This window comes from Nothobranchius furzeri, chromosome 6, assembly GCF_043380555.1.
Source record: "Nothobranchius furzeri strain GRZ-AD chromosome 6, NfurGRZ-RIMD1, whole genome shotgun sequence".
NCBI classification, from domain to species: Eukaryota; Metazoa; Chordata; class Actinopteri; order Cyprinodontiformes; family Nothobranchiidae; genus Nothobranchius; species Nothobranchius furzeri.
The window spans coordinates 82,182,188-82,204,860 of NC_091746.1; the positions used below are offsets into that span (position 1 = coordinate 82,182,188).

The window sequence follows — 22,673 nt, forward strand, 5'->3', positions numbered from 1 at the left end:
GCCCTCTTTCTGAGGTGGTCTGCATCAGGCTGACCAGGGCCAACACACCCACTGCTGACTGATAAGCCGGCACCTTAGAGCAAGCCTCTGATTGGTGGGTAGAATCAGCCCACATGGGCTTAAGGCATGCTCAATTCATTGTCATTCATTATCGTGCTGATTACTTATGGGCCATTCCCATGTGTACCGGGTCGGCCCGGGCCGGGTAGCGTAGGTTGTTTACATATCTGAGTGGCCTGGTATTTTTCCGGGCCAACCAAGGCTCATTCTCAGCCCTCTTCTGGAGGGGGTCTGCTTCAGGCCGACCAGGGCCAACACACCCACTGCTGACAGCAAATTCACACCTTCCATTAGAGCAAGCCTCTGATTGGTGGGTAGAATCAGCCCACATGGGCTTAAGACAAGGATGTGTGGAATCAACCGGGCCAGGCTGGGGCCGACTGGGGCTACCCGGCCTGGGCCGACCCGGTACAGATGGGAATGGCCCATTTGAAGCTGAAAATGTCTCTGACTGCATTCCTCGCATACATAAGCAAGGATGTGTGGAATCAACCGGGCCAGGCTGGGGCTGACTGGAGCTATCCGGGCAGGGCCGACCAGGTACAGATGGGAATGGCCCACAACAGGACCGTTTGACCTGCAGGGGTCAGTGTAGAAACATGTCTGGATAAACATTTTTGGTTTAACAGGAGCACAGAGTTGGTTTTTATCTGAAGCGTTTCTGTTTGGACACAGTGTTTGTTGCCTTTATCTCTATATGGATGAACTTGTAACATTTTCTCTCCGTGAATCAATCAGGCACCAGGTTTATCTCCTCCAGCAGATCAGCCTCTTGAACTCTCCTCCCAATCCCTCCACTCATCATCAGGCTATCTAATGAACCACAGACGTGAAAAAGAGACGGCCTCCTGCTTCCTGCACGCCCACGCCGGGCGCGCAGTGGAGCAACATTAGGTGTCCACAACAGCCGAGGATTTACGCACCTCCAGCTGGTGCCACAGACGCGTTTTTACGCAAGATCCTGTGGGAATGGAGTCCTCGCTAGAGCTTTCCAGCTCGTTGGGAAGCGTGTCATCCCTGCTGACCCGCTGTCGCACGTTCAAGGTGCTGGTGATCGGAGATTCCGGGGTGGGGAAAACGTGCCTGACGCACCGGCTGTGCGCCGGTGAGTTCCCCCGCCAGGTGGAGGCCACCATCGGCGTGGATTTCCGCGACAGATCGCTGGAGATCGAAGGAGAGAAAATAAAAGTAAGTTTTTTTTAATAACATCAGAGAGCACTGTGGTTTGGGTTAAATGTGTGCGGCTTTCACTGGATGTGCAAATCTAAGTTTTCTCTTGCGTATTTAAATCATCTTCGTGGTTTCTGATATTTTGGCATCTTGCACCACGCTGCGGAGTCGTGAGAGTTCACACTCAGCTGTTTGTCCACAAGCACAAAGAAATCCCTCATGGTAGAAAATAAGCTGAACTAATCATAACTTCATCATAATTCCCATCAGTGCAGCTGGAATTTCGTTTTTTAAATAAACAAACGGTCGCTGTTTATTTGTGTTTCGGAACGTCCACAAGAGGAAGTGCGAGTCCCGTTGAGCAGAATGTTTGGATCCATCAGATCTGGTTCGTCCCGCTAGAGCAGAGGCGTCCAACCCTCAAGGTGTAAAAGTCCTCAAGGGCCACAACACAAACAATTAAAGTGTTTAAAAAATGTAGGTTTTTAGAAGATTGTACTGCCCAAAAATGAGCTTATTAAAAAAACAACAACTATGATCTGTGTTTTCATGCCCTGGGAGACAATCTGGACATGCCTGCACCAGGGGCTGCATGGCTTAAAGTTTTTAAAAGTCGACAGTCAAGTAACGAAAATCTAGTGACTTTGACTAATCACTGATGACGTCATACACCTGAATCGGCTAAAACTGACGATGGGTGACCAAGCGTTTTTTTTTCCGACACACGTCGGGAAGCGACGCTCTGGCACAGCGCCTTGCTTTTTGACGCCCGCGGTAAAATGGGGATTTCACCTAGTTGTGACCTTTACCCTCTTGCTATTTAACCTTCCCCTCACCCCCACCCTAACCTTTACCCAGTATGTCAGTCTAAAATTTCCATTAAGCGTGTTTGAGAGGAACAAATGAAACACGAAACAAAGCTTTGCATGTGCAAACTGGTTAAGGTTAGGATGGGGGTGAGGGGAGAGGGCAAAGGTCACAATTTGGTCAAATGTCCGTTTTACCGCGGGCGTCGGATACTGACGCACTGGCACAGCGGGCAGGGACTCCTCACCTGCTATCTTTTCCGAGGACTCCATCTTGTCGGTCATTATCACGTGACAGCGACTAGTCTATGAAAGGCGTAAAAAGTCAGTACAGAGCAGTGAAGTCGACTAGTTGATACAACCCCTAGCCTGCACTAGAGGAGCCTTAAGCAGTCTAGATCTGTAAGTCAGGATTACTGCTGGAGGAGACTTAAACATGGTTTTTGTGGATTCATGAATTACAGTTTGTAAAATATTTAAATCTGCAAATCACATGAATGCAAGAAAACAAACTTTCTAAAGATCACGTCAAATGTAGCTGTTGTCTTTGTTCCCCAGTGGGGATGACTCACTCTCTGTGTTTGTGTGCTTTGGCCTGATTGGAGGTATTTCAACACCATTTATTTTCCTCTGTGTGCCTTCTGTCTTCACTTCCTCTTTTTTTGCATGTTTTTGTATCTCTGACATCCTCATTTAAGAAACAACTTCATCTCAGACTCTTTATTTATTTATTTATTTTTTGTTATTCCCTTCATCCTGATCAGCTCCAGCTGTGGGACACAGCAGGACAGGAGCGCTTTCGGAAGTCCATGGTTCAACACTACTATCGTAATGTCCACACGGTCCTTTTCGTCTTTGATGTCACCTGTCCCGTCAGTTTTAATGGGTTGACCGCCTGGATAGAGGAGTGCCGACAAAACTCACTCGGCCATGAAATACCCAGGTAAAGCACCAAGTCAGTTTCATTAATGATGTGTATTAAAAACAGTGGCTGCTCAGCTAAAATGAGAAAAAAGTTGCATGAACATCAAGAACAGATTTATGCATATAGCACATCTAAAAGCAGCAAGAGCTGATTAAAGTTCTTCATAATGAGAAACCTAACAACCGAACATTAACTGTAAAAAATAACCAAATATATAACACAAGAAATAGGAATATAAGTAGCTGTGACTGATCAACGTAGCTTTAAAATCAACGATGACTCGAGGATACAACCCTGGGGAACACCAGGGCCTTTGTCTACTTAAACAGTGGGTTTTTCTGTTTCTCCTTAAGGTTCCTTATTGGGAATAAGAGCGACCTTCGTGATCCCAACAGGACTGACAAGCAGGTGAGCCAGGAGCGGGCTATGAGCTTCGCCAAAGCCCACGGGATGGTTTTCTTTGAGACGTCTGCCAAGAGCCCACCCAAAAAACACACGAACCGATGCCAGGGGGACAGAGAGGTTCTGTATCAGCAGGATGGAGTGGAGGACATCGTCACTGTTGTTGGAACCACACTGAAGAAACACAAGAATCCCATGATGTTTAACTCGCTGGCACAAAGTGGGTCGTTTAAAGTTTGCAGGAAAAAACCAGAGAAGGAGCTGTGGACTTGTTGCTGAGAGCCACACGAGGACAGCGTCCAGTAAAAGATCCTTGTAAAAATAAAAATTGTGCCTTTTTTTCCTGAATAAACAAAAGAAACAAAGATCATGGACGCCTAACTACACCTTCAATATTTATACTTAGATTTTTTTGTATATTTGTGATCTTATTGTTTACCATATATGGAAAATAAAATACTGTGACCCTTTAAAGCAGCTACAGTGTTTGTCCTCAGCCTGCATGGTTCCTGTTCTGGTCTCATTTAGAGCAGTGGCGGTTTTACCATTAGGCATAGGTCGGCGGCCGCCTGGGGCCCCCTTATGTTGGGGGTCCCCTAGCCCTGACTGCTGGCACCCCTCTGTTAATGCCACAATGGACTATTCCTTTAAGACGCTTATGCACGAACAGGAAGTGATTGGTAGTTATTCCACTCCAATCCACTTGGTGGCAGTAATGCACCAAATTGTTGTTTGCCAAGTGCCATAAGACCACAAAGAAGAAGAGAAAGCAGAAAAAGACTAAGAGAGGCGGGAGCGTTCGTAACAAATTCGAAGCGATAGTTAAAACATTAAGTATGAAATGGAGTTATCCTAGTGGCTCCAATAAGAGAAAGAAGCAGCTTGCTTTAAAAAAGCTTTTATCTTCACTTCCAAAAGTGACGTCGTTTTTCTATTAAACATCAAAAGGAAGCAGAAAAGGAAAGACAATGGAAAATGTTTAAAGGGAGGAAAACAGACCAAAATGGAAAATAGAAGAATAAAAAAAACACAAAGGCAAAAGCACAGGACCACTGACCGGAAGACGAATCCACTCAAAGGGAGAGAAAGACAGAGAAAAAGAAGACTAATAAAAACTGAAAATAACTCATGTTAGAAGAGGGTAGTGTTTCGCAAATCCAGTTAAAGATAAGATTGTTGAAAATTTAGTGTAAGGGGGCTCCATGTCTGTGTTCGCCTTGGGCCCCCAAATTGCTAAATCCACCACTGATTTAGAGATTTAATTCAACTCAGACTCACTGAGGTTTTAGTACATTAGTCAGAAAAAGTTGGGTTTTATGATTGAAGCAAATTAATAAATAACCACTCACACCCTGGGTCCCCTGGTCAACCCAGGACACGTTGGAGAAAGTGCATCTCTGAACTGGCCCAGGAGCGCCTTGGGGTCCTGCCGGAGGAGCTGGAGGAGAGGACGGTCTGGAACTTCCTGGTTGGGATGCTGCCCCCGTGACCCGGACCCGGATAGAGGGAAGATGAGACGCTCACACCCATGTAATAAAAAATCCAATACAAATAGAAAAAATGCTGGAAGTGCTGCAGGGGTGTGAAAAATCTTATCTGGTGCTCTCACTGGTGCTCTTCAGCCAAGGGATCCACATAAATGTTGGCAAAAGGAGATCTGAGGCACTCAGGAGATGCAAAAATAAAAAGCCTTTATTAGTACATGGCTTAAATTGTTAAAAACATCAATGCCAACGTTGGCATTGATGTTTTTAACAATTTAAGCCATGTACTAATAAAGGCTTTTTATTTTTGCATCTCCTGAGTGCCTCAGATCTCCTTTTGCCAACATAAAAAATCCAATAGTTTGTGGCATTACACCCTCATATTATGCATTTTTTCAAATAAGCACATTTATCTCACGATTTCTTAATCTTGCTGCTCTTTTCCAGCTGAAGTTCTCTGAGACTGATGATGATATTTGAGACCAAGCTTAAGACCAGTCCAGGACAACATTTCTGTTTTTTAAATATTTTGTTCTCGTCTTCAGACTTGTAAGAAGCATGCAGAAAAGGTACATTTTGCTTAATGTTTTGAAGAAAATGTTTGATCAGTAATAAAAATCAAATAATATTTGTCTAAAACTGCTAAAAAGTGCACAAAATATATTTAATAAAAAAAAAGTATCGATTTGGTCAGCGTTCACCAAAACGTTTAAGTTAATAAAGAAGCAAATCACAACAAGTCACTGCAGGTCTTAATCCAGTCAGTTCATTAGGGTCCTAATCAATTAAATTCTAACTCAACCAATATCTGTTTAAATGAGTCAGATTCACATTGAACGTATGTGAGGTTTGAAACGTATTGAGCTGCTGCCGTTCTCTTGTGGACGACGGAGGCACAAGAACCGAATCACGCGTGTTTCTGGGATCCTGAGTGCAGGAGATGATTCAGAGGTCGTCACATGATGAACTGGCTGGTCGGCAGCGGATCCTGCAGCATGTTGGAGGCACGCACAGCTGAGTGTGTGTGTGTGTGTGTGTGTGTGTGTGTTACTTAAGTGCCACATTCACCATCTGAGTGGCAGAATTTTCTCTGTAAATTCAAAGCTAGTGATAAAGAGAGGATAGATTTATTTATCAAATTTATGATTTAAAATGGTTCAGATCTAATTTATTATCCTAAATCAGAATTAGAGTTGTTTTTTATTTTGTCATTAAGTTTATTTCACAACTGGAAATGATGTTTTGTTGAAACAGCAAACAAAAAATTATAGTTTATTAAAATCATGCAAGTACGTAATACAAAACGTGGGATGAAGGTTCATCACATTCCAAGAAAAAAGTTTTATACAAATAAGTTAAAAGAACAAACATCTGTTCCCCTAAACGTGATGACTTTATGGTTGATTTTTTGATAATTATCCCACAAACCAGAGCAGACCCAGTATCCGTCTTGGTTTTAACTTTAACTCAAGTTTTAACTAAATTTCAACCAAGTGGTAATTAACAGGCTTCTGCTGAGCTGCTGCTCAGGGGATTCAACCACTGAATCAAGTGTGTTGGAGCAGAGAAACCCCTAAAACATGCTGGATACCAGAATACCCCTGCCATAAACTATAGTGATTAGGACTTCATGGCCACCCCTGCAAAGGTTTCCTGGGAGCTTCACTGCCTGCAGCCTGTTGTAAAAACACAATTTGCTCCCTTTTTAACTTGAATGTAGAAAAATACCAAAGAACTTCAGCTCTCAGCAACAACCAAATAAAATTTGCAGAAAATCAGGGATTTTTCTTATTTTTTCATAAAATAACACAACAAAAAATAAAAAAGCCCACAACACCAATCCTGGTATTTATTTTCTAATATTTAAAATAGCTGTAATGCTGTTAAAACTTGATCAAAACGACAGAAAGAAAAACTTTAGCTTTCAGTTTTTTTAAATGAAAGGAAGTCCAGAGTGTCCGTTTTGTTTCTGTGCCACTCAGAGCCGTGCACGTGAAAGCATCCACAAACCAGCATCTGGCTCAGCCACAGCTCAGTGTTTGGGTGCAGCCGGATGGAGATGTAATCCAACTGTAAAAGCAGCCCGAGGGATGTTGGACCTTTTTCATTCTCACATGCTCAGCAGATAAACGAGTAATTTTTGTGACATGATGCGTGCAAACTGCAGGTTAGAGGGTGCAGAAGCAACAAACTTGTTTTTTTCTTTTTCTTTTATTATTTATTTATTTTAATGTCATTTTTTCTTTATTTTCTTCTTTTTTCCCTTTTTTCTTTTTTGTTAATTTTTTTCCTTAGTTTTCTTTTTTCTTTCTTTTTTAAAATGTTTTTTTTCCCTTACATACATGGTTTTTAAATTTAAAATTATCTAACTTCCTGCACAGGGGCGCTCCCAGAAAACTTTGGTAAGGGTGCCCAGACGGGACCAAAGGAAATTTTGGGGTAGCACACCAAATTGGTCCTTGTGGGAGCTCTGGGAGAGTTCAGCCTGTGGTGATGCCCTGCAGTGCTCCTTTATTCATTTTTTATTAAAAACAATATGTATCCAAAACACTCACCTCAAATTTGAGAAACACAAACATTTCAGAATAAAACATTTCAGTTATTCGAAATGTCATTTATTTGTTTAATTCACCTGTTGCTGTCTTCACAAAAACTATGGAGATATAAACTTTTTTTAATGTAGAGCAGCAGAAACATATATCATTATTTAAAAAGTGTGGTTATTTCTTTACTCATTAATTGTACAATTTTTAATGGGTTTTACATTTATGTCTTTGAATAAATAGGATGAATTTATGGTTTGAGTGAACATTAGTATGATTTATCAAAACTGGTCTTCCCCCCCCCCGGGGGGGGGGGGGGGGCAGGCAATTTTTGACCTGGCCACCCCTTGGGGCGCCACTGCCCCTGCAGGATATTACCATTTAAAGAGATTAAAAATCAATCAAATCCAGTCAATTTCTCTGTTTTCAGACTTTTTAAATTCTTGCCTGCAGGGGGCGTGCTAAACAGTTGGGAGGGTTGCTGGTTTCAGTCAGCATCAGCAGCTCCCAATCATTCACCTCCTGAACCAGCTGGAGACACACGGACTCGTTCAGCTGCTGAAAACCGACCGGAGATGTTCTGCAGACGGGTTTGGCAGAGAGCCGGGCCGCTGGCTCAGAGGATCTTCAGTCCAGCATCCAGGAACTGTGAGTCCACTTTTTATCTCAGAACTGGACCCAAAAAAGCATTTAAACCAGTCAGATTACAAAAAATCTGTTTAATCCAAGTTCACGTAGGTCTCAGGTTAAACTAGTTTATTAAAATCAGGATATGTGAAGTTTAATTTGCATGTCAGCGATTAATTTTGCTACACGTGTTCTTTTAAATGCCTGTAAAGCTGTGTCACAAATGAGAGAGCATTTTGGAGATTGTATTTTTAAACAAACTGAGTAAAATTCTGGTTTTTATGCAAATTTTCCTGCATGGAAGCAATTTGTTAAAAACTTTAACAGTTAAAATCTGATGAAATTCAAGAAACTTTTTCTTAAATCAAAGTAAAAATCAACGCTTCCACTTCCAGACTTTATTTACGTGTGTGTGTGTGTGTGTGTGTGTGTGTGTGTGTGTGTGTGTGTGTGTGTGTGTGTGTGTGTGTGTATGAGGTGAACACATTAGAGCTGGATTTCAGATGATATTTTTCTGCACGTATGCTCCTCCGGCCCGTCCTCTCATTCGGGATCATGTGGAATTCACCCCGGAGCGAAGCTGCTGCTGCTGCTTTAATTTCCTGTTGAGCAAAACCCTCAGATAACCTGCCAACCAGGATGTGATGTAGAGACCACTGTGGACAACAAAATAACAATTCTTAACTTCTCGCTTTTAGGGAGATGCATGGTTGTTTTTACAGGGTGGACTTGTCTGCAGGGATTAACTGATTACCTTTATAAATAACCTGGATATGAGGCTGCTGTGTCATGGGCATTAGAGCCCGCCGCGTTGGCTTGGCGTCCACAACAGGACAATCCCCTGCTCTGCTTTCTGTTCTTTACAGATCCATCAGTTTCACGTGTCACAGCAAACAAACAAAATTAGGATCAAAGCTTCACTAGGAAGCAAAGCATTCCAACTGGACTTTGATTTGGTGATAGAGGTGCTGGAAACTGTTGTTGAACAGGTTTCTGTAGCTAACAAGCCTCAAGTGTGTCTGTTCAAGCTGAAGAAGCTGCTCTCTTTCAGTTTGTTGGGGATTATTGGTCCTATTTACAGTATCAGGTGTTCTCTGCACTTTAAAGGGGATTTCTAGCCAATCGGACAGCTGCCTGAACAACCTCTGTTTAGAGAAATAAAGTTCTAACTAGTTCCAACAGGACGTTATAGCCAACTGCTGCTCTTTAAAGCAAAGCCCAGTTTGTGTTTCTGCGTCGGTGTGGCGACACGTAACGCCATTATCCGTCCTTGCGAGCCCTCGCAAACATCCATCGGACGAGACGGAGAACACAAGCTTGTGATTGGTTAGGACGCCACTTTCGTCAGCAGTGCTACCATTGCACACTCAAAAACATAAAGAGAGCCAAAGTTGTCTAGCCACAGACATGGAGCAGCTTGAAAAATACCGTTTTATTCATCCTTGACTGAAAGTGTAAAAAGATACGCAGCAAGCGTTCGTGGATGGAAACGATGGGAAACCTGGTTTTAGAGGTGATGAGCACATGAAAAGGTGGAGGAGAACAGGGGACAGTTTGTCGCTGTTAAAAAGCATCTGAAATGCAAAAACACAATAGTAAATGCGTTATCTTGGACCGGATCCATGACAGATTACCCAAGAGCAGCGAAGCGCCCTCTGTTGTCCTGGCAGGGAATTGCTTAGCAACACTCCTCAGGAGACGGAGAAGTCCGGGAACAAAAAGTCTCTTTAACTGCGAGTGGGTCTTCCTCCTGGAGCTGACGCAGAAGCATAAACTAGGCTTAACACAGAGCGTCTCCTGCTCCTCCGCCCTACTGGCTGAAAGAGGAATTACAACTGTCGCAAAGAACCTTGCTGCAGCTAGTGCTAACAACAAGCTAACACTAACATGAGCCAACTAATACTAAAATAAACCACGAAGTAAAAGATTCACACTGTTGGACAAAAATATCTTTTCTCTTTATCTTGTGCTTTTTATTGATGATAACAAACTAAAACTAAAAATGCTATCTGCTAGCATTACAGCTAACAGCGATAAAGCAGGTGAAGAGCGCCCCCTTGGACAGCTACCCGCTCTACAAAACTATCAGGTGTGGTTTTTGGTCAGTAGAGGGCTGCAGGGTCGTGTCAAATATAAAACTGGTCAAGTTTCTAACTCATCAATCGCTGAGGTCATTGTTAAAGCTCTAGCTTAAAGTAAAAAAAAAACCCATCTATTGTTATGGTAAAACAGCTTCAAGCTGCAAATTTTCACAACAGTTTTCAAGTGTGCATTTCATGAACCTTGACTCTGTCAGGTGAAATTCTTGGAAAATCCTACTGGACTTGACCTCTAGATGCACCAGATGGTCTCCCTGCAGCTCCTAGGAATGTTTATCGTAAATAAATGCTAAATTGACAATAATGGGAAACTGTAAGATTAAAAAAGAATCGACACAAACTGATTGTAGTTGTTTTAAAGAGCAAGTCACCCCTACCAGAGTCTTACTCCACTCCCATTTCCTGTTTGAAAAATGCAACAAATGCCGTTTCCTAGCAGACCGAGAGGGTGGAGCCGCAAACAAATACACACACATGCAGGCTCACATATGGTACCAACTAATGTTCTAGGGTACCTCTTAGCCAATAGCGATGGCAGATTTAAATTCAAATGCAGTGAGGAGTTTTTACCTGAGAACTGTACAACACTGACAGTTTTAGGCAGAAAGTTAAAATTTTAACTAAAATGCACTAAAGTGCAAAACTATTGACTGCACGTGTCTGCAGCACAATTAGACTTGCATTTATATAGTTTATCAGAAAAAAAGTTGATTTTGGGGTGACTTGCTCTTTAAGAAACTATTATCTTAGCTGTGTCTAGACTAGTGGTTAGCTCATCAATCAAGATAATTTTAAACATTTCTCTAAAGGCTGGTCAGTTAGCTATCTACAACAAGTAAGATAAGAATTATTATTTTTAAACTGAAACACACTTACAAATAATAACTGTGAAAATAGTTTTCAGTTATTAAACTATTTATTTTGCAAAAAAATATAAAAATAATTTGTTCATGCCTTTATGCGCATTTGCTTGAGCTGGTGTTAAAAACAAAAAGGAGCTCTTTCTGTGCTTCTGGTGACCAAACAATGTGCATGTGCAGAGAGTGGTGCAAAAAAGATACAATCTGCTCTGTAGTTGTGTCCGCACACCCTCATGTGCAGCCATCACTGGACAGAGATAAGGCTGCAGAATGGTGGTTTTATTTATAGCCTCGCCTTCCTGGATGTAACCAGGACAGCAGATTATTAAAGATGTTTTAGGGAGATGTTTAGATGTTTATGTGTAGCTGGGGTTAATGTGTTTAGCTTGGCTGCTGCTAAATCTTTCCATCTCTGTTGTGTAACTGGATTAAAGCAAGGAGACACGTTGTCGCTGGTCGCTGTGACAAGTTAAACTCCTGAAGGACTGACAGTTACCCACACTCTGGATTTTATTCCACACAAATAGTTTAATGATTAGAAACGTTTAGATTTAATCTGTTTGAGCTGTGTGCATGTTTCTTAACTAATGTAACTCTTATGTCTCTCAGCTGCTCCGGTGCGACACATGGCCTTCGGGGTTCCTGGAGGTTCCATCAACATGACGTACTTCGTTTTGTGTGGAGGTGGCCTGACTGCTGCTGTTGTTTATGTGAGTGTCACAGATAAGTAGATTAAAATAACACACACACACACACACACACACACACACACACACACACACACACACACACACACACACACACACACACACACACACACACACACACACACACACACACACAGAACTAGCTAACATCAACTTTTTAGGCTAATTTCTCGTCTGAAACTGAACAGAAACATAAAGATAAACGTGGAATGTGTTGCTGATTTACTTGAATGACTGTCAACTTTAATAATCTGTAATTCTTTTAGCATCACATACAAAAAAGCAAAAGTTAGACAGACCATGCTATCTTTATTTTAAAGGTACAATAAGTAATAAATTTACCATGAAATGATCACAGAACAGTCTAATGTCTCAGTCCTGTTGGAAGGAAGCTTACATAGAAACAGTTTTTCAGGGACACGGGCCCATTCACAATACTCGCACTTCCATTCTTGCTCCATTCAATAGCATGATCCCGACCAGGGGTGCGAGTGTGTGCGGTGTCTTGATTCTGAACTGTGGAAGTTGATCACGCCATATTTACACCCTTGATCCACACTTCACCGAAGTCTGCTTTGATGCTCGTTCCCTCCAAAGATTCTTGCAGTTTTATCCTTTCACGAATCAATTCACAAACCTGATTGAGATCTGTTTGAAAGTGATTATTCACTGCAAAACTGTGTAGCTAATGGTGGTTCATCCAGCTGTTGTCCTACTGCCGGTCTCCAGATCTCCGTTAACCGCTAGTCCTGAGGCTAACATCATTCTCAAGTTAATGAAATGGTAAACATTCACTTTTGAACTCAAACACACGTGTGCATTGAAGCTCATTCTCATAGAACCCTTCATTAAAGGCTGTTTTTGAGTGTGAAGCAGTGTTTGCGCCGCTGCAGCGACTCCTACTGTCCAGGAGGTGAACTGCTGCCTAAAACCCCCAGAGGGAGGATTGTCCCGGCAGGTCAGGGGACACACCCCTGTCTGTGTGTAGGTTAAAATTAAATTTGTCAAAAATGTGTGGACAGTCTCCTGTTTTCCCCTCCAGGCCTACAAAACAGTGAATGGTGACACGGAGCGTTATGAGGACAGACTTGCCAACATGGACACCCAGGCAAAAGGTAAATGTTAAATCCTAAAAATACTGATAATAACTTTGTTTTTCATGCAGTGTTGGTTTCTCCCTTGATTTCACGAGCAAACAAACAAACCCAATAACACCTCAAAGATGATCAGATTCATGACTGGAAATCAGGTGCGGATTTAGGACTGAAGAAGATCTGGGGCTTAACACACACACACACATGTGCGCGCACACACACATGCACGCGCACACACACGTGACACGCATTAATCAACATCATATGGGCCATTCCCATCTGTACCGGGTCGGCCCGGGCCGGGTAGCCCCAGTCGGCCCCAGCCTGGCCCGGTTGATTCCACACATCCTTGTCTTAAGCCCATGTGGGCTGATTCTACCCACCAATCAGAGGCTTGCTCTAATGGAAGGTGTGAATTTGCTGTCAGCAGTGGGTGTGTTGGCCCTGGTCGGCCTGAAGCAGTACCCCTCGGGAAGAGGGCTGAGAATGTGCCTTGGTTGGCCCGGGAAAATTCCAGGCCACCCAGATATGTAAACAACCTACGCTACCCGGCCCGGGCCGACCCGGTACAGATGGGAATGGCGCAATATTTGTCTTGTACCACATAATTTTTAATCTGAAGCTACATATTAAGCATATTCAGGGCAGAGTATTGTTCCTGTTAGTGTTTAGTGTGAGATGATAGTAAATATTCCCGCTCTTTCTCCAACAACTTTACCTGATAGTAAGCTAACTTTAGGCTAACCAGCAGCACAACAAATATTTTCAAATAAGACTCACAAACCTGAGTCAGCACCAGTCTCATCAAAGCTGGGGTTCTGTCGTTGTACTTTTTGTCCAAAAAACGTCCTTAAGTCCATCTTCACTCATGCGTTTCAGGCAGAGAGTGTAGAAGAAGCCGGCTGCTGAAGGGCTTCTTCTTCAGTGGTGGAGGCTCAGGCAGGCTGTGTACAAACTACTGCCAGCTGCTCCCTCTCTGTTGGACTTTGGTACTGCATGTTTCTTCCGCGATTTAGATCCGGGGCTTTTCATGAAATATCCGGGGCTTCAGCCCAAGTAGCCGGGCCTAACGCCGCCCCTGCTGGAAATTAGTGTAAAAAGCAAAACAGATCCAAAGAAAGTCCAAGAAGCTGTTATTCAAAACCACCTTAAAGAGCAACTGCAGATATGTCAGATTAGACTTATTTCCATCTGCAGTCCTCTGGCACGTTAACATCAAAAGAGATAAAACAGACAACAATAAACAATTAGAGAAACAATAAAATAGAACAGTTAGGAGCATATTGTACAAAAACCAAAAAAATGAAAATAAATAAAAATGTCATATATGATTGCATATTTGAGCTTCCAGTAGCCCCAGTTTCAATTTTCTTTTTAAAGTAACAAAACTTGAGCTTTTCTTCACTGGAGTAGGAATGCTGTTCAGAAAGTTGAGCCCTGGAATGACGGAACGTTTTGAGAAAATTCAAGTAAGACCTTACCAACGGATGGCCATTAGGGTCAAAAATCCCTGGGAGTGCAACCTCCAGCGAAATGACAAGCACATCAGACTCCCTTTCGTCACTGGCAATGAGAGAAGAGGTAAATGTGTAAAGCAACAGTGTTTATTAATGCTGGAAGTTTTGTAACCATTAGTTACAAATCAGTAAAGGCATTTTGTCCTCACAGACTTCCATAGAAGGAAACATGGCATCCAAAATGGCGTTGCCCAGAGACTTAGACCCGCTCCATGTATTTTACAACAGATTTTTATGGTTTTATGTTATGAAATTGCCAATATGTTTCAACAACTGGACATCTTTTAATTCATTTACTACAACATTTCGGTGGATATTTCCAGAGATTAAAGGTAAAAACTCCACATTGTCACTTCAATGATCAATTTTCCAATAAAACTAAAACCAGAACCAACTGATTCTGCTGTGTCTGATGGTGACGGAGAGCAGTTAACGACCAAAGCAGCAGAACAGCTCTGTGTTATAACTTCAGTTAGAACAGTCTGCTAATGGGGATTCATGTCATTATGAAAGAGATCAATGAAAACGGTGTTGTGGAAAAACACACAAGAGCCCGTCCCAGAAACATCCAGCTCCTCTCAGATTAACAGGAGGCGTGTTTGAAAAGTGCTCAAACACGATGGAGAAAACAGACAGTTTTGATTTCTCTCAGAGCACATTCTGGCTGCTCCACCCAGATTTCTCTCACAGTTGAATGATTCCACTCAATGGCTTCATCATGCTTGTCTGTTTGGATTTGAGTCTGAGGGTTATTTGTCTGCTCAGCCAACGGGAGCGTGGCTCTGAGCCAAGAGGCGCTGACTGGTATGAGGATGAGAATCTGTCGTTCTTACGACCTGAAATGATTTCTTTCTGATCAGAAATGGTTTCACAGCAATAGAAAGTGGAGAGCTTTGGTTGCCATAACAGAACATAATGCAGCAAACACCTTCAGGACAGAGTAGGAACAAAATGATCCAAACAAAACAACTATAAGAAATATAAATGCAGAAATGATCCGATGACTCTGAACCAAAGTTTCCTTCAGCCTCAACATGTGACACCTGCAGCTAATTCAGATGATGATCAGCTGTCAGTTTGGCAGCAGCTGTCGTCGTCGTCTTCCTCCGCTTATCCGGGTCCGGGTCGCGGGGGCAGCATCCCAACTAGGGAGCTCCAGACCGTCCTCTCCCCGGCCACCTCCACCAGCTCCTCTGGCAGGACCCCAAGGCGTTTCCGGACCAGATTGGAGATGTAACCTCTCCAACGTGTCCTGGGTCGACCCGGGGGCCTCCTGCCGGCAGGACATGCCCGAAACACCTCCCCAGATGCCCAAACCACCTCAACTGGCTCCTTTCGATCCGGAGGAGCAGCGGTTCTACTCCGAGTCCCTCCCGAATGTCCGAGCTCCTCACCCTACCTCTAAGGCTGAGCCCGGCCACCCTACGGAGGAAACTCATTTCGGCCGCTTGTATCCGCGATCTCGTTCTTTCGGTCATTACCCAAAGCTCATGACCATAGGTGAGGATTGGGACGTAGATCGACCGGTAAATCGAGAGCCTGGCTTTCTGGCTCAGCTCCCTCTTCCCCACGACAGATTGGCTCAGCGTCCGCATCACTGCAGACGCCGAACCAATCCGCCTGTCGATCTCCCGATCCCTCCTACCCTCACTCGTGAACAAGACCCCGAGATACTTAAACTCCTCCACTTGAGGTAGGACCTCTCCCCCGACCCGGAGGTGGCAAGCCACCCTTTTGCGGTTGAGGCAACCTGGCAACCGTTTGGCAGCAGCTGCTTTTACCTTTTTAAACCTTTAAGCTGCTGACCCAACAGAACCTGCAGACTAATGACAAACTCCCTCTGCTAAAGCTCCAATAACTGAGACGTTGAACCGTGGAGGAAAACTGATGGGAGGCTTTGATAGTTTCACAAATCATCATCAGATATCACACTTTTTTTGAGATAAGCGGCCTTCTTTTCCACCTCGGAGAAACTGAACGTCTGATAAGAAGTTATTTAAACGTCGTTCTCTGCACAGTTTCATAAAACGGGTCTAGACCTTATTTCCCATAATGTCATGTCGAGTATTCAGGCGTTTTCTCTGGTCTGAATCGCTTCATCATTTTTATTGCAAACAAATGATGCTAGCTTGCTGCAACCCAGAGGAGAATTTTAAGCCTGCTGATTGGTCAGATGGTTTTGGGGCGGGGTTACCAGACGTAATTACAAGGTCTTGATTCTGAGCTAGTCGATAATAGTCCAACTCCCACTGAGGTGTTTATTTGATCTCTTCAGTGTTTTTATGAGTCAGTCGATAAATCTTATCTGTCCAGAAATGATTCAGGTAACAGATGTTGCTGATCGTCCACATGAACGTTTAATGTTCAGCTAGCTAGGAGCTACTCAGTCACTGCTGCTGTGTGTGGGCCCCTCTCATATCCCAGAATGCACCACAAGCCTAGCCTACAGGGGGGCGTTTGTCTGCAACACACATGTTTTAACTGGAATGCACCAAACACTGCAGGTCTGAGAACAGCTACACAGATCTAAAAATCTAAAGTCAATCACACAATTATTTTTAAAACAAAACTTTGTTTTTTGCTTATTGTTCATCTGAAGTGAAGGAAGCACCAGATGCAGCAGCTCCTGTAGAGGGGCCTGCAGCAGCAGCGGAGGAACCATCACCAGCTGAGGTCATCATCGAGTCTGTTCCTGCAGAACCAGCTGCAGACGTCTCTGCTGGTGAAGCTGCAACTGAAGGAGTAGCCGCCGACGTCGTGGAAGCAGTCGTTACTGACGCTTCAGCTGAGTCGGCAGAGGAAGCTGCTCCTGCTGCGGTGGAAGAGGCAGCTCCTGAAGCCGTCGTCGAGGCCGCGGCAGCAGAAACTCCCGGTACGGCAGCAGTAGATGAAACCCTTCCCCAACCCTCCACTGATGCAGAGACTCCCACTGAAGCTGTTGAGGCTGAAGCTGCTCCCGCTGCAGAGGTGGCTGCATGAAGCTGAGACCATTCTGTAGGATTTGTCTTAGAAAGGAGCTTAGATGTGGTCCCCCCCCCAGTTTAAAGGGCTCACGAGCCCCTTTTACAAACACGACTATAAGAGCACCTCCAGCTGGGGGTTCATCAGTCCTGATGTCAGAAGTCTTTCTTTCCTTCTTTTTCCACAAAGGTCACATCTGAACCCAAACATCTGGATTTAGACTGGAAAGTTAATAATTCAGTTAACGATGTCATCAAACCAAATCAAATCAAAGATTCTTTATTAATCCCAGAGGGAAATTAGAGTCATCAGCAGAGCCAGGAAAAGTGTTCAATTTTAAGAAAGAAATTCAAGTCTCAAGGTTAGACTTGAGTTTCCGAGTTTTAAGTATCCAAACTGTGTTTTTCCCGAAAAGAAAATATAACACAGAAGATATTTTTATATTAAAAAAAATCTGAAACAATATTTGATTTGATCAGATTTTGTGACTCACTCCTAAGTTTGATTTCAAACCTAAATCTGGATTTTTTTGGTTGCAAAAATCTAAACCTGCATCCATTCATGTGTTTATACAATTAAAGTTTCATGTTTATATTTCTAAGCCATGTGGTGTGTGTGTGTGTGTGTGTCACACACACCTTTTCCTTCATATTACACAACTTTAACTTTCCAGGTTATGCTGCAACAATCCTGTCTGTTCATTTACAGTTAATAAGTAACATCACAGAATGATAGTGTTTTAAAATAAAAACAAAGTTCAGATTTTGTATGTTTTCTGACTGTTTGTGCTTAAAAAGCTTTATTTAGCTAAAGTTTCTGAACATTTTGAAACAGAACAGGCTTTCCCTCTGATGGGATGCTTTTGGTCCGACTGTAGGAACGTCTTCCTCCCAGCGCCACCTTCATGCTCCTGTGGAGTTTCAGCTTTATTCCACATCATTTTCTGATTTGCATGAAACTTTATTCTTGTTCTTGACCTGAGAAAGTTATTTTAGAGCTAAATTATTACAGCCAGTAAGAAAAAAAAGGCATTAATTCATTGTTATGTTAAAATCTACTTTTCGTCATGAGTTTCAAACTTTATCCGGTGAAGAGTTACTGACTCAAACAAAAGGCACATCTTTTAACATGAAGATGTTCCTTCAGCTGCCTTCCAGACTAAAGATGCTCGGGTCCAAATCTCTGACGTTTCAGAACACTTACCTCTCTAGATTCAGCAGGAGCATGAAAGGCTAGAGTCTTTTAGCCTCGTAGACACCTGATCAAGGTAAATTCAGTTTAAAACACAAAAATCACACACCTGTTGTGCAAACGTTTTATATTTTAATTTGATATTTTCTGAAAGCTCTCCAGACGTCTGAGGTTCATTTTGAAGTGCTTTTGCTCTTTTTAACCCGACAACCGATTCTAAAAAGAATAAATAAGGGAAATCTTTAAAAATCACATCAAAAGATCACAAAACACCCTCGGTTCTTACAGGCAAAACACAAAGTCATGAAGATTGAAGGCTTTTGCACAGTTTTATGAGGAACTTTATTTGAGTACAGAGTCATCTCAAAGCTGTAGTTGCAGGTTTTTCTGAATGAAATGCCGACTGACGCTTCCCATCCCTCCACCTGTCAGATCTGCTAACGGCTGTGAAGACTCTGAGCAGCTCCACTGCAGAGATCGCTGCTGCCTCTGTTGGAGAGGAGAACCTGCAGAAAGCTGTGCACCAAAAAGAAGCTGAGGCAACAATATCCTCTCAAGAGGAGTCCAAAGCTTCAGAACCGGCCTCCAAGGAGGCAGCGGCTGCTGTGAGCATGGAGAAGCCTGCAGAGGTGGAAGAATATGGTCAGAACCCTGATGCAGAAGAAGTTCCTGAGGAGACTCCTGCTCCTGTTGCACTACAAATAGAGGAAGGATCGTCTCCTCATGAGGAAACCTCAGCAGAGGAGGCTGAAACATCTCAGGAGGAAGCTGTCTCCTCCACAGAGATCACCCGTCAAGATGCTCTTCCCTCTGAGGAGGCTGAAGATGTCGCCGTCTCTCCAGAATCTTCTCAGGAGGAGACACCAGCAGGAGAAACATTAGAGGAGACAATAGTTGAGGTGACTCAGCTGGCAGTAGCGTCTGCCGGACCAGACCTGGATGTTCTTTCACCTGCAGAACCAGAACCTCTATCATTAGGAGGTCCAGTGCAAGAGGAAGAAGGCTGTCGCTCCTGCCACGCTGCCCCATCAGCAGGAGAAGAGGTGGCAGCACCTGCTGCTCGGGGAGAGGAGCTGCTGACTGAGGAAGAGGAGGATCCCAAGCACAAATGCGAGGAGGAGTCTTCACTGTTGGAGGAGCAAAGTAAGAAAAACCAGAAAATAAATCTGATTCAAAACAACACGAAACGATTTAGTTCAGAGGAAAAACAGCAGGAGATGTAGCCGTTAAACACAAAGTCTTACCAAAAAAGTTTTTATATGTTTTACCAAAGTAGGGAGCTGGTGTCTCCAGCAGGGGACACAAGGGACAGGTCACCAGTCCCTCACAGGGACACACACCTGCCACACACTCACACTTAGGGATGATTTAGTCTCTAATAAATGCGACTTGAATGATTTTGGTCTGTGAGAAAACACCCAGAAACCCCCACACATGCATGAAAAGAACATGCATTCCCACGCACAAAGGCTGCTGCCAGGATTTGAACCAGCAACCTTCTTGCTGTGAGGCAAACATGCCACCAGCTGCACCACCTTGAGGCCTCGAATGCATCCTACTTTAAAAAATAACTAATGTTATGATTAAACTTCAAAGATCGATCAGGTTGATATTTAATATTTATACGGAATCATCACACCTTATTGGTCATAATTAATTTGCAGTCGTCACTAAAGAAGGTTAGAAGCTGTCAGACCCTGGGGTTACATAGAAGCTTGTGAATGTGTGAGTGCGTGACTAATGGAAAAGTGCTTTATAATATTACTATTTATTTTGAAACATGTTATCAGTATTATTAAAATGACTAAAATGTCTAGTCTAACCTTACGGCTGTCATCTTGCCTTCACACTGAAGCTCTGTAAGAAGACATCTCTCCAGCATCTGGACTGATGTTTTGTTCTTGCTTGCAGACACGGAGAACACGGCTGTTCTGATGCTGCAGTCGTGACCGACAGCGATCCTCCTGCAGAACTCTCAACCCAACCTGATGACAAAAACAACTCACAGACTCAGGTTTTCTCCTTTTAGCTGACCCGTTCCTTGTTGTTCTCTAGGTGTCAGTGAGGCCAAACCGTTTATGACCAACTAATGTTTAGACTCTTTCTTTTCTAGAAAATAGAAGTCGACTGCTCCTCTTGTACTGTTGTGATAGACTGCAGACATATTACTTATCTACTCATATCCGATAGTCTGCAACTCACTACTTTGTTGCATCTCCTGACAATTTGGTGTATTTAAGAACATCACATTTATTTTATTGCTAATTTAGAAATGATGCAACTTAACACCACAGTTAATGACACTGGTTTATATAGATTTTGTGTTTGTTTTTTCTCTATATTGTGTTTTTATCTATAAATTACCTTCAACAACAATTTGCTCAAATAAATGAAATCTCGCAACATTTCAGATTACCCATTTATTATGTGACTAAATGTGAAGTGGGTTTTTGTAAGAAAAAACGTGTTTACAAAACTAATAAGATGGAATAAATGTCCACTTTATAAAGTGTGAACGCTGTTTTGTTTTTAAAGCATGAAAACAAAATGATATAAAACTTAATTTTACATGACACAGAAAGTGTTTCTTTCAGTTTTTCTTGAAAACATAAAAATGGACTATCATAAACCTGGAGCAATTAATTACCTCTAAAAGAGGACTATTTAATTTTATATATAAAAAAATTCAAAATTGCATTTGTATATTTACAATAAAAAAATAATGTATATAGAAATAAACATGGTTCCAGAATGGATCCCTGTGGGACTCCAATTTTATCAACGATAATAAAGAGTTTAATTCTCAAGATTTTAAGACAGAAACCACCAGAGCAACCATCAGGTCATTTGGTTAGTGAAAGATAAATCGTGGAAGCAGCCATTTAAGGTCATTTTGAGACATTTTTTTCTTACAAAATGAAGGTATTAGCCTGGCAAGCCAAACTAAATAAATGTATTATTAGTCTGGCCATGCTCCATTGACGGCTCTCGGTTGTGGGGCGGGTTCTACCGTTGTCTTTCAAATGATCTCCGCATGCTACTGGACAATGAATGTGACATACTCGTTTCACTCTGTTGCATCATCCCACCCACCAGGCATATAGAGTGCCCTGATTGGCCCACAAAGCGGATAAAGCTCTGTGATTTGTTCACTAAACAGATAGAGTACTATGATTGGCCCACCATTATGGACCAATCACAGCTCTTTATGTGTTTGAAACCCCTCTAGAGAGCTGTGATTGGCTAGCCAGAGTCCTGGTAGGAGCTGCGGAGGTTCCAATGGAGCATGCCTAGACCAAACTTTGCAAAGCAAGAATTTGGTCTAGTTCACTAGACTATGAAGTTATCACACAGAGAAAGCATTTGTTGCAACTATTATATAATTGTCTGATCCAAAACAAAGACTCAATACAGAGCGACTCTACAAGGGAATCAGAACAATCTGACAGTAACGTCCACAAACTGACTGAATCCTCCTGTGAGGGATTGGATTGGCCAGAAATGTCACAACCAAATGGTTTTTCTTCCTTTGGCTAATCTTAAAATGCTCATTTAAAATCTATTTTACCAGATATAATCCCCTAGAGAATTCAAATCTCTTTTGCAAGGCAGGTGCAGCCAAGACTGTAGCTGAAAGTTTCAAAATAAAATCCATCTACAAGGAAAGGCACGTTGCAAATTTACACCTTTGACATCACCAGCAGTGCTCAGTAACAACACATGCATCTAGTAAATACATAATCCTTTATTCTACTTCTGAACTGTGCTTTTGGTGGTAAATAATCTAATTAGAAATGATTTAAACCAGGATGAATGGGTGCAAAAACCTTAAATGAATGTAGTAATCATTTAGTACCATTTTGAGCATGGGGTTGTGGTTTAATCAGTGGTGGGCAGTCAGGGCCAGCAAAGCCTTCTCTGCTGGCCTAAACATACTCAAAAGCGTAAATGTATTTTTTTCCTTTGGTAATTATTTTTAAATAAAAATGTTTACTGGTCTATTTTCTTTATATCCTATTATACCCACTTGGCTGCGCTGCTTCCAGTGTTAAAATACCAAGGCTGGGTGTTATCCAATCAGATTTAAGCTAGCTTGTGTTTTCAGGCAGATTAGTCTGCTCTAGGCCTTCAGAATCAATCGAGAAGCCCGCTGTCCGCTGTAAGTGAACAGAGACGGTCTAGTTGCGATAGCCAATCAGCTCACGAGTCAGCGTGGCCCGGGCCAGC

General features: G+C 42.6%; 2 protein-coding genes across 2 annotated transcripts; both read left to right on the top strand.

Moving 5' to 3' along the window:
• Positions 1–819: 819 nt before the first annotated feature.
• LOC139070403 (ras-related protein Rab-33B-like) lies at positions 820–3,840 on the top strand. The gene is made up of 3 exons (XM_070552630.1): positions 820–1,248; positions 2,801–2,979; positions 3,315–3,840. Exons 1-3 carry the CDS (start codon positions 1,030–1,032, stop codon positions 3,640–3,642), a joined length of 726 nt encoding a protein of 241 aa, XP_070408731.1. The 5' UTR covers positions 820–1,029; the 3' UTR covers positions 3,643–3,840.
• A 3,868-nt stretch (positions 3,841–7,708) lies between these two features.
• Positions 7,709–21,019, top strand: mgarpb (mitochondria localized glutamic acid rich protein b). The gene is made up of 6 exons (XM_070552839.1): positions 7,709–8,038; positions 11,586–11,686; positions 12,726–12,798; positions 16,894–17,166; positions 18,879–19,589; positions 20,358–21,019. Exons 1-6 carry the CDS (start codon positions 7,966–7,968, stop codon positions 20,393–20,395), a joined length of 1,269 nt encoding a protein of 422 aa, XP_070408940.1. The 5' UTR covers positions 7,709–7,965; the 3' UTR covers positions 20,396–21,019.
• The last annotated feature ends 1,654 nt before the right edge of the window (positions 21,020–22,673 follow it).